Here is an 11,451-nt window from a genome sequence, read left to right as displayed (position 1 = left end):
TCTCACGCATTCGCTTTTGGTGTCGACCTGCGGACTCGAATTGTCGACCTGTGTCCACGGTGCGATATCACTTTGTTGAGCTCCTTGAGCAGTACGGTGACAATGACCCCTTTCTCTAGGCTGTCGATATCCCGCATGAATGTCCCTGCGCACCTCTTTGCTTCGAGCTGGGGGCGTTGTTCGCGTTCGCGTTCCAAGACCACACTGGACTGAAAAGAGATTTGTCCATAGTGACGTAGCCGATTCTGCATACAAACAGGCGCACGATGATTTTGCGAGGGACAGGATTGAAGGGTTTTCCAGGTCATTGAACGAGTCGCGAAACAAACGCGACGATATTCTTGCCTACTACCCCAGCGTAGCTTCCCAGGTGCGGTGGTCCTTGTCCAATAATCCCAAACCTACCATCACAAAAGCACCTGCGTCATACGTTGAACATATTCATGACATGGTCGGAACCCTTGCAACGTCGGGACAGGGATCCGACCTCAAGTGTATCGAACAGATTCTGAAGGACCTGCCCATCGTTTTTCTCCTGAATCCGTCCCCCGAAATCCACGTCACCATTATACGCGGTCTCATAAAAAATGGAAACATGTTTAGCGCGCTTCTGTGGCTGAAAACCATGTTGGCCAAGCCCGGTCAGCTGCATCCCACTGTCGACCAATACCATCTACTTCTAGAGTCGTGTATAACGTCGACTTCGCCCCAGGTCTCTCTCAAATTCATGAAATCAGTGGTTAAAGCCATGCGTGACACTGGCTGTCAGCCAACCCACGACACCTACACAATTCTCATACGGTACCTCTGGTCGAAACCGAATCTGGTGCTCCCTCCTACAATCTTCGAGACGTTGATTCAGGAGATGAGCGAAGACTATCTGCCTCTGAATCAGCAGATTGCAGACCTTCTGTACGAGGCATACGCAGATCGAGGGCTGATGAAACTTGCCGACCAGATTTTGCAGACCTATAGAGAGTCTGTCCCGATGACTTTGATCACCCCCGACCAAATCAGGGATTCTAGATGGCTAGATAGTCTGTCAAGGGAGTCATACCGAACAGGCGTAAACGGAGCTCTTGCGTTGTTCAGGGACCTGGAGAAAGATGGAGCAGTGGGAACCCCGGATGTTCTGAAAGCTCTGTTGCGAGGGTCCACGACTACCGAGGATCTCATGAAGGCTCAGGAAGCGACTGGGATCCAAGCGACTGCCGTCCACTGGTCTATGCTCACGTCAAAAAACGCTCGGCGAGGCAGACTCCCCCACGCATTGGCCATTTATAGGGACAGCAGAGAAGCTGGGATTACGCCCACCTTGTCTCTTTTGGGCCCGTTGATCAAGGCATTCTGTTTAGTCGGTACGGAAGATTCATTGGATCAAGCTTTTGCGCTATACCAAGATCTTACTGCTGCGAATGAGGCAGGCAATTTCACTACTCCAAACATAGGTCCTGATGTCGCTATCTATCAATCCATGTTGAGCGGTCTTTCCCTAAATCCTAATTTAACGAAAGCCCTCGAGATCACTAATATCCTCTTGACGGACATGGGCGCCAGAGACATTTCTCTCAATGGCATGGGCCAAGATGTCATTTCAATTCGCATACGGAGTGCTTCCGATGAAGCAGAGGCATACGAAATCTATGAAGACCTGAAGCACACAGTACAGGGCCTCGGTTTCGTCAAAGTTATGGATGCATTCTGCGCGCTCTCTTATCGAAGCGGATTGCATGTCCCATCTCTCGAGAAGGTTTTCGCAATTGTTGGCGATATGAAACGCTCTGGACAATGCATAAACCCATCTGTTTATACCATGTTGTTGGGTCATTTCAACGAGATCGCCCTCCGGATGGAGAAACAAAGCCCTTCCTCTGAGTTTGTCGACAAATATTGTGACACTGTCCGCCGTATACATGACCTTCTCGTTCTCGAATCATTTTCGCCGGAGGCTCCGTTGTGGAACCTGCTCATGGACACATACCGGCGTGTGCAGCGCCATCACGACGTGTACCGTGTTTGGGAGCAGATCTTCCTCTCAGGAAAGTATGATCATGAGAGCGTCAATATTATATTGGGCTCGTGCGGTCTGTCCCACGACTTGTCTGCGGCGAGACATGTTTATGCACGGTTAAATGAAGGGGGCTACACTCTCACCAAGGAGAATTGGGATTCATGGATCGAGTGTCTGTGTCGCACCACCCAAGTCAATGAAGCGGTGAAGACTGTGTGTTTAGAGATGACTTGGAGGGGTGTGCAACCTGATGAGATGACAGTTCGGACATTGCTGACTTACACAGAAAAGAGTGGTTTAGCAAAAGAGGTAATGGTACGCATAGAACGCCATTTGCCTCAAGTTTGGGCGAAGCTTCCCGTGGACCTAAAAGAAGCAGGTTCGATGTGACATATTATTATGGATATACTGCAAAATGTATGATGGTACCATTAATATTGTACAAATGTCTATGAGAGGTTCGGTTGACCAACACTCTAGGCTCAAGTGAGCCATCTAGAAGAATAGAAAGCTCGAGTAGAAAACATTTGACAAACGATCATTACGAAGCAACTTCCTGTACAGATGGACAGTCGCACTATAAAATCCGGTTAGCAAATCCGGTTCATATTTGGATGAATCAGGCCGCTCACAATAAGGTTGAGGTCACCGTAGGCTGTTGTTGATAAGTGGGCCATGATTGTAGTTATATGTAACAATTGACTCACCATCGTCAATGCGCGACGCTGTCGGCCAGAACTTCTTCTCTGAAAGCCAAGCAAGGGGGTATACTGCCGTTCGGCGAGAGTAAGGTCTGACGAGTATCATGATCAGTGATGACTCTTGAAGAAAGGAAGCTAGCTGACCTGCTCCACTCTTCCTCAGCAAGTACAGAAACAGGATGAGGTGCGTTCTTAAGAACGTTATTGTCTCGGGGTTGGTTTCCCGTTACGACATCTTCTGCTTCTCGACGTATCTGTATCATAGCATCGCAGAACCTGGAATAGTATATCAGAGTGCAACTAGAAGAGCTCCTCACTGCCGGACAGACCTATCTATCTCTTCCAAAGGCTCTGATTCGGTGGGCTCAATCAACATGCATGTGGACGTGGGCCAAGAGCAAGTGGGAGGATGGAAGCCATAATCTTGCAGCCGTTTGGCGAAGTCGGTGACTTTCAATCCCGCAGACTTATCGAACTCTGCGAGATCAATCAAGAGCTCGTGAGCGACGCGACCATGTTTGTTCGTGTACCGAACATTGTAGTGCTCCGATAAGCGGCTGGCCATGTAGTTTGCATTCAGTAGCGCCACTTTAGAGGAATCGACAAGCCCTCGACCACCGAGCATTTTGATGTAAGCCCAGGAAATGAGGTGAATGGAGGCACTGCCAAAAGGTGCCGCTGAGACTGCTTCGATGGCTCTGGAATCGGCTGTCTGGGGTAGGGATCTGTGAGAGGGAAGGAAAGGAGAGAGGTGTTCGGCGACACAGATGGGTCTAAAGGAAGCATTGTCAGCCACAAGGGATTAGACCCTAAGAGAATACCGTACCCAACTCCAGGACCTCCTCCGCCATGGGGACTACGAAATGAGCTAATACAAATACTGGCCAAGGCACAAACTCACATCGCAAATGTCTTGTGAAGATTCATGTGACATACATCTCCCCCACAGGTAGCAGGGTTGGTCAGACCAATTTGAGCGTTAAGATTAGCACCTGGATTCACATCTAAATGTGACATTCTTAGCAATATTCTTTTAAACAAACGCACCATCCAGATATACTTGACCACCATTGTCGTGGATGATTTTGCAAGCCTGAATCGCTGTCAGTTGGGATGCGCTATTTCTGGGCTAGAGATACACACATCTTGAACGCCGTCTTCGAAAACCCCGAACGTTGAAGGATATGTGATCTTGATAGTTGTGTCAGAGGTTAATTTCGTTAGAAATGACAATCACGGCGTACCATAAATGCAGCAAGATTATCCTTGTGCTTTTCGGCCTTGGCTGTAAGGTCTTCCAAGTCCAAGCTACCATCCGATAGGGCCTTAACGGGAACGACCTTGAGCCCAGCCATGACTGCCGACTACAATGTTGGTATGAAACGTATTCGAACCAGTAACATTTACCAAATACTTACTGCCGGATTCGTTCCATGGGCACTTAGAGGAATCAGACAGATGTCGCGATGTCCTTCTCCTCGAGACTCATGGTAAGTCCTAATCACGCAGAGTCCTGCATACTCTCCAGCTGCACCCGAGTTTGGCTGCAAGGAGGCAGCATGGAAGCCTGTTATCTTGCACAGATCGTCTTCGAGTTCCTGATTTGAAAATGAGCCCGTTTGTTATAAGTTCATACAGGGTACGGTACTGCTCACCTTGATGATACTCAGATATCCCTCCACCTGGTCATGGGGGGCGAAGGGGTGCACGGCACTGAACTCTGGCCATGTCAAAGGAATCATGCTGCTGGTACTATTAAGCTTCATTGTACAACTCCCGAGGGGGATCATGGAATGAACGAGACCAAGGTCCTTGGAGACTAGATGATTCATGTAACGGAGCATCTCAGTCTCGGAATGGTGTTTGTTGAAAACTGGATGGCGAAGATAATCAGAAGTACGCTGCAGATACGAGGGAATAGGCGATCCCTCAGACGGTAGAATCAGCTGGCCTGATGACTTGACGGCGGAGGCAAATATTGCTACAAGAGCCTCCAAATCCGCTTGCGTAACGCTTTCGTCGAATGTAACACCAACATGGTGATCATCGATGCTACGAAGGTTGACCCTCGCGCTTTTCGCAATGTCATGCACCGTTTGAGCGCCACCGGCCACTGATACGTCCAAAGTGATCGTGTCAAAGAAGGTAGAGTTTGACAGCTTGTATCCGAGACTTTCGACCGAGGACTTGAAAATTTGCGCGGTAACATGGACCTTGTTTGCGATACGTTGTAAACCGACTGGACCGTGGTACACAGCATACATTGCTGCCATGTTAGCCAGCAGGGCTTGGCTGGTACAGACATTACTTGTCGCCCGTTCGCGTCGAATATGTTGTTCACGGGCTATGAAAATCAAAATATAATAGACCGAACATGAAATGTGACTTACTCTGCAATGCAAGCCTGTAAGCAGGTCTACCTGCGGCATCTCGACTACGGCCAATCAAGCGACCAGGCATCTTCCGTTTGAGCTTGTCCGTTACAGCAAAGAATGCGGCATGAGGACCTCCATATCCTGAAGGAACACCGAATCGTGCCGAGTTTCCAAAGACGATATCAGCTCCCCATTCGCCTGGTGGCTTCAACATGGTTAATGCCAACAGATCGGTAGCACAGGCGACGAGAGCATCAGACGAATGCGCAGTTACTGCAAGTCCTCCGAAATCTTTGATGTTCCCATCCACGTCGGGATACTGAACCAGGACACCACACAGATCTGATTGCAGGCTCTGATGCTTGATGGCTACGGTCGCATCCTCAACAAGCACCTTGATACCGAAGCCTTTGGCACGCGTCCTCAGCACCGAGATGGTTTGAGGTAAAACGCCGGAGTCGACTAGGAAAGTGCGTTTCTTGTGTCCAGAGGAAACAAAAGCCATAACCATGCCTTCCGCTGCGGCTGTTGCTTCATCAAGAAGTGAGGCGTTGGCGATATCCATTGAAGTGAGAGACATGATCATTGTCTGGTAATTGACCAGAGATTCTAGACGTCCCTGAGCGATCTCAGGTTGATACGGTGTGTAGGGGGTGTACCACTGAGGATTTTCCATTACCTGTGTACGCCGTGTGTCAGTTCCGAAGTAACGTCAAGTCACTAGAAGCGTCGTACGTTACGCAGAATGACCGGAGGAACAACAGCAGAGTGATACCCCATCCCTATGTAACTCTTGAACGCAACGTTCTGTCCTGCCAACGCCTTAGCGCGCGCATGCAATTCTGATTCACTGAAGGATGGAATAGTCCTGTTACTGATATCAGCAGTCGAAACGCGAATTTTAGGAGGGACGGTATCGGCTATGAACGCGTCCATAGAATCATAGCCGACTCGAGAGAGCATTTGAGAGACTTGATGCTCATTGGGACCGATATGTCTCTCCTGAAAGGTGTCTAATGGAGCAAGAAGATCGAATTGTCTGGCAGTCGCAAGATTGCGAACGCCATGGACTGAGCGACAGCAGGGGACTGCCAGGGCAGGCCGATGGAACCCAAGGGCACAGCGAGCAAACGCCATGGTCCTTGAGGATAGGGCCCAAGACGCGAAGGAGGAGGAAAAAAAAAGCAGCGAAGCCAAAATCAGAGAGATATGTAATTAAAGCAGATTCACCGAGCCATTCACCGAGTCAACAGGCTTATCGACAGCTCGAGATAAGGGCTTTTACTTTTAAATTCATCAGGTGAAATAACGCGAATGGGCGGACTGGCGGCAAGGGCAAAAGGGCAAAAGGGCAAACATCGTTGAGCACTTGCAAAGTATCGGACATAACAGACCAGCAAGTTTGTTGCACCCGGTCCAGCTCTTACTTCTTCATCAACAAAAATTTTTTCTCAAGGCTTCCCAAATAAGATGTATTCTATACAAATATAGCTGTCATAGTGGCTGTGATGTTTCCGAGTCGCTTACAAAGCGACAACCCCTTGCTCGGGACTCCGCCGCCGCCTAGCCTATTTTGCCGGAAACTCCCACTCAGCCATCATCATCAGCGCCACACCATCCATGCAGGCGTATCGCGAAAATGATAGAACGTCTTCTGATCGGTGACTGAATTGAATGAAGTGTAAGAGAATATGTTACAGATCAGACGGATCATGCACTGACGGAGGTTCGGGTTCACGAGTGTCTGTTAGTCCATACAGGCCGTTAGCCTCAATTTCTCGCGAAACAGCACGCAGTGCGTCTTTGGCCGTCCGGGCCTGAGATTGAGTGACCTTTTGCGCATAAAATTGTGTGATAGTGATGATTTTCATTAACAAATCGGTGGGTTGTTGGACGAGAGAGTATCGCCTGGCTTTGGATTCGGGACCAGCAAGCCGTTTCAGTAATACAGCTTGACTTTGTAGATCAGAGGCAGCGCGAACGAGCTCGTACTATCATCTGAGATAAGTTTGCGACGTCAAAGGCCACTAGATATGAACATAAACTTACGACAAAATCATGCACTGCTTCAGGCGTAGGCAAAAATGTCTCACACTTGGAAAGACAAAGGCTGAGAAGAGAAATAGTCTACAAAGAGTGTGAAGACATTCCATAGAGCTCAAGTCTGTGTCGCACCTCTCGTATCAGCTGTTCCACGCCACCTGTGGTGACTAAATTGTCCAGTTTGGTAGCCAGAAAATGTAAGAGCCCCAGGATAACAGACCAAAACTCCTTCCATGCGTATTCTGTCACTCTGTGAGGATAATCTCTGGGAAAAGATACTAGAATGCTTGCCTAGACGTACACGACCTTTCTGCAAGTAGAAGACCACTCTATGGCAGACCCAGATACAACGCCTGAACGTTACCATCGAAAATGAGCGTTAAGCGTGCGGGTTCTAGAAGTATCGTACGTATATAGGTGCACTTCTAATCGCATGTGAAGATTGTGTCGTAGCCACAGAACACAGCAGTCAAGTAAAGCGCACAACGGCGGACGTCCTGGACGAGGTACAGGTAATAAGGGTAGCCTCTATAAAAACCCACAATGACAAGGAAAGTATACGAAAGAAAGATTGTGGATTGACCTGCCGACACAAGCGTATTCGTTGATCATTGGGCTTTGAGAACGCCACCAAGACGGCGTCGGTTTCTACGAGAGCAAGAAGACAGTTGATGCACAAATTTGCATAAGCCACAGAGCGCGGCTGTGAGGTCGAGGTGGCATGAGTCAATAGATAAGACGACAGAGCCAGCAGAGTTGATGACGGAGAGGACACTGTGCGGTCAGGCTCGTTGGAGGTTAAAAACACCGACGAGAACAGTACGTTCCCTCGAAGAAATTCATACAGCGGTAATAGAATAATTGTCGCTTCCATTGGCCTGTTGAAATAATTATCTTCAGATCAATGACATAGAGAGAAAAACATATACTGGTTCTTGAATAATTCACGAGGGGGATCAACTGGTGTAGAGGCCAGGGCGCGATGGGGTTGTAACGATGCTATGAGAGTGCTGAAGGTTGATGTTAGAGCCGGAGAAACATCGTCATCAGAGATCTCTTGATATCGGCTAGAAATTTCTCAGTTCCAGAATCCGATGATTTGAGCCGCGAGACCCATACTTTATTGAAGCAGTAAGCGTGAAGTCGGCTGCCCGACAAATTTTCTTCATCAAATCTATGTCCTTTGTCTCTTTGATTTGCGACAGGTACGGATTAAGCCTCGCAGCATCCGACTTGTGAAAATCTGCCAAAAGAGCCAGGAATAGCACTGCCTCGAAGGTGTATTGTTCGGTATCGGATCCTTTAATAAACTGCCAGGGGTTGCACAGAGTCAGTACAGACCATTAGTTCACTTAGTTGAGCTACGAACAGCAACGATAGACGGAAACAGATTGCGACGAAGAAAGTAGGCGCCCGGGCTAAGCTGAGATATACCGCACATGAATGTTAGACCCAGCTGAAGAATCTGGTGACGAATCGTGGCTTGGATTTTCAGGAATTGAAATTGAGTGCTCAACACAATACTACAGGTGGACTCACCAGAATAGTTGGTATTCGCCAAAGAATCATCGACGATTGCTACCAGATTCTATTCAAGCATTAGCGCCCAATAATCAGAACAAAGAAGTCCAGCACACCATGAAAAAGGCGTCACTGTTCCCAACTCCCCCCGCAAACACCTCCATGACTTCCCAGCCACTGAACCCCTTGGCCAGTAAGCATTTTGTGAAGATACAGAGCGTTTCTAAAGCATGGCTAGTCTTGAGGTCGTCCAAAGATGCACTATTTTGAACGTGATACAAATAGGATGAGAACAGATCGTTAAGAGACCTCTACTGGATAAATAGGTATCAGTCCAAGTCAGAAAGCATAGATGATGGACCGACTGCACAACCTTCAGAGGTCCAAAACACACATCTCGTGGTATCGCTCGGAGTTCCGCCTCGAGATAATAGCGGTTGACATCGAGTATCAAGAGACTTGATATGAATTGACGAGGGTCCTCATTGGGGCTGATGATTGCAATAGGTATGCCTTGAAGAAGCTGAGAGTATATAGACACAAATTTCGAGCGAGGGATGGAACCATTTCGTTGACGGGAGTTCATAATGAGAGTTGGTACACTGTACGGGTCCACGAGAGCAATGGTGGTGATCAAGTCACGCATATATCCGCCTAATCCCCGAGCCCGCTGATCAAACTTATTGTACACCAGGTTCTGTATCTACGGTTGCCATTTCTATGATCCATCCCATAAGGTTCTCATCCCTTATCCGCACACACTCCATGAGCTGTCGAACATTGATGAAAGCCCTCCTGCCCCGCCGTTCCCCTTCTTTCTCGCGGTCTTTTGAAGCTCTGTTGGCGATAACCACGTCTTCAATATCTTCGACGACTTCTTCAACGATTCCCGGGAAACCAAAGTGCTCCTCATCTATACGAGGGGCTTCCTCGGCCGACGCAAATGACGTTCTGAAGAGGATGCGAATGCACAATAATGCCGTAAGAGAACTGGAAGGAGGGTCCACAAGTGGTCTCCGATAGCTGATCGTCGTACTACGAGGTGGAGGGGGTGCTCGCATGATTGGGTTGCCCGTTGGGTAAGTGGAAGACGTAGTCCCTACAGACAGGGTTATAGTATCACTTTGGGATGGATGTCGCTCCGAAGTATATTTTTGCGAAAGATGAGTTAGGACATGCGAACGAAGAGAGGCTTTCGGGACCGGAGGATTGTGACACGAAGACCACAAACACGGACACTTGGAACTCTCTGTACTCTTTAAATGATCAAGAAGGTGTTCGTAAAGGTCGTTTAAAGAGCCAAGAGGCGGCGTTGCGCATTGTCCTCGATTCCATTGGCATTTTAGTTTTTCCGCAAGTAAGGTGTCTTTACGCCTGTCGACGCCTCGTACAACGAATCTTTGGACTGGATCCTGTAGGACCATAGCTTGCGCTTCTGGAAATACAAGATTCACGTTCTTGATGACATCGGAGGCCACAAGAAGTGGATACTTGTCTTGATGAGGGGCAAAAACATCTTTGTACAGATTCCAAAAATCGACTTGTGTCAGTTCACCATCCGGTTTCCCGATGAACATCGTCTTCATCCTGGCAGTGATATCAGGACTGGATGGCTTCAGATGAGACGGTGCACGAACCATTCATAACATCTCTCGGGCTCCGGGAGAGGGAGTAATTGCTCAAGTTCATCCTGAGAAAGATCGTGATCCTGGGTTGTCACGAAGGCTTGAGAAGGAACGGTTCGAACTGCCCCTGTGATATCCATAGTAACAGTTTCCTCAACCTGTTCCTGGATGAGAAGGTTGATGAGGATGCGAAGGATGCTGGGCATATCTGGGTGGAGCAAAAATGCCTTCGCCATCGCATAGTGTGATAGATGAGCGTACAGATAGTTCAGGCAGGTCTCCACCAGTGGCTTGTCCATGAAAAGTGGCAAGAATCTAAGCGAAGCCACCAAGGCGGGCGAGTCAGGAGATAGAAGAGTAGCGGTGTGCGGGTTCTCTATAAGCTGGCTCAACGCTGTCAAAGCTATAATAATGGACGGTCGATTGGATGAGGTCGATGCTATTACTCCGAGCGGAGACAGAACCATCTTGGTTATAGAAACGACCGATGCTGGGGCGGTGTAATGAGCTGAAATTGAATGAAGAAAATCGGTAGCGTGAAGGAGGAACTCGGTATTATCGTCAGCCTGAGGATCCAGGTTGTTCAACGCGCCATATATGAACGGTAGAGAATGGGAATGATGAACGAGTTCTTGACAATCCTGCTCGTGCAAAGCGCAATTTCGGAGGACGAACAAGGATTCGATGGCATGCCTGCGCTTTGCCTCCGTGTCGCGCGAAACGGCGAAGAGAGTGTTGTTGCTGTTGAAAAGATTGTGACCCTCTGAAACGTACCATTCTGGCCATATGAACAGTCCGTCGATTATTCCAGGGATCACTTTCAACTGAAATTGTTCATTATGACACAGACGGCAAAGCCGATCCAGCGCCCAGCCTATTTCCCCTTCAATGCCGGACTGAAGGGAGAGAGCCATTCGGTTATTGGGTACTTGCTCTGTATACCATCCTAAAGTAGCTATAAACAGAACGCCTAGCCTGAGTGAAATAGGACGCGTACGTTCGTAATCATCGGTTACAATGGGAGCTCGTTGCATAGGGCTTTGAACAGCTGCATATGATGGACGATAAAACGAAGGGACTGGTGTAGATCGGTTGCTTGCGTATGATGTCGACATCAGAAACCGAGAGAAGATGAAGCAATCCCCGGACATCACGCGCCTTGGCCTCGAATTTGA

The 11,451-nt window shown here is 48.5% G+C and overlaps 4 protein-coding genes across 4 annotated transcripts; 1 reads left to right on the top strand and 3 right to left on the bottom strand.

Moving 5' to 3' along the window:
* Positions 1-5: 5 nt before the first annotated feature.
* On the top strand, positions 6-2,484 carry BT62DRAFT_1071475 (uncharacterized protein). Its single transcript, XM_043178760.1, has 2 exons — positions 6-59; positions 120-2,484. The coding sequence occupies exon 2, from the start codon at positions 140-142 to the stop codon at positions 2,399-2,401; it is 2,262 nt and encodes a 753-aa protein (XP_043045823.1). The 5' UTR covers positions 6-59; positions 120-139; the 3' UTR covers positions 2,402-2,484.
* Positions 2,387-6,488, bottom strand: BT62DRAFT_926528 (glycine dehydrogenase). The gene is made up of 14 exons (XM_043185058.1): positions 5,823-6,488; positions 5,103-5,766; positions 4,368-5,056; positions 4,131-4,310; positions 3,957-4,076; positions 3,856-3,903; positions 3,760-3,805; positions 3,614-3,704; positions 3,539-3,568; positions 3,042-3,485; positions 2,857-2,988; positions 2,719-2,804; positions 2,644-2,666; positions 2,387-2,588 (listed from the first exon to the last, which is right to left on the bottom strand). Exons 1-14 carry the CDS (start codon positions 6,222-6,224, stop codon positions 2,553-2,555), a joined length of 2,991 nt encoding a protein of 996 aa, XP_043045822.1. The 5' UTR covers positions 6,225-6,488; the 3' UTR covers positions 2,387-2,552.
* Positions 6,489-6,655: 167 nt separating this feature from the next.
* Positions 6,656-8,815, bottom strand: BT62DRAFT_977870 (DUF1741-domain-containing protein; the record flags this gene model as incomplete). Its single annotated transcript, XM_043189305.1, has 12 exons — positions 6,656-6,752; positions 6,810-7,078; positions 7,137-7,214; positions 7,263-7,372; positions 7,422-7,483; positions 7,540-7,658; positions 7,714-8,008; positions 8,060-8,197; positions 8,250-8,440; positions 8,500-8,612; positions 8,670-8,718; positions 8,768-8,815. The coding sequence occupies 12 exons, from the start codon at positions 8,813-8,815 to the stop codon at positions 6,656-6,658; spliced, it is 1,569 nt and encodes a 522-aa protein (XP_043045821.1).
* Positions 8,816-9,331: 516 nt separating this feature from the next.
* On the bottom strand, positions 9,332-11,391 carry BT62DRAFT_882214 (uncharacterized protein; the record flags this gene model as incomplete). The annotated part of the gene is made up of 3 exons (XM_043182696.1): positions 9,332-10,238; positions 10,289-11,222; positions 11,274-11,391. The coding sequence occupies 3 exons, from the start codon at positions 11,389-11,391 to the stop codon at positions 9,332-9,334; spliced, it is 1,959 nt and encodes a 652-aa protein (XP_043045820.1).
* Positions 11,392-11,451: the final 60 nt, after the last annotated feature.

Source organism: Guyanagaster necrorhizus, assembly GCF_019112545.1.
Source record: "Guyanagaster necrorhizus MCA 3950 unplaced genomic scaffold BT62scaffold_2, whole genome shotgun sequence".
NCBI classification, from domain to species: Eukaryota; Fungi; Basidiomycota; class Agaricomycetes; order Agaricales; family Physalacriaceae; genus Guyanagaster; species Guyanagaster necrorhizus.
Note: the sequence above shows the minus strand (reverse complement) of the source record. Positions and strands in the feature narration are given on the sequence as shown.

Coding starts and splice junctions, on each gene's coding strand:
- BT62DRAFT_926528 (XM_043185058.1), bottom strand. CDS start 6,224: ATGGCGTTTGCTCGCTGTGCCCTTGGGTTCCATCGGCCTGCCCTGGCA. Junction 3,705..3,759: donor TGGTCAAGTATATCTGGATG/GTGCGTTTGTTT, acceptor ATGTGAATCCAG/GTGCTAATCTTAACGCTCAA. Junction 3,486..3,538: donor GGAGGAGGTCCTGGAGTTGG/GTACGGTATTCT, acceptor TGCTTCCTTTAG/ACCCATCTGTGTCGCCGAAC.
- BT62DRAFT_1071475 (XM_043178760.1), top strand. CDS start 140: ATGTCCCTGCGCACCTCTTTGCTTCGAGCTGGGGGCGTTGTTCGCGTT.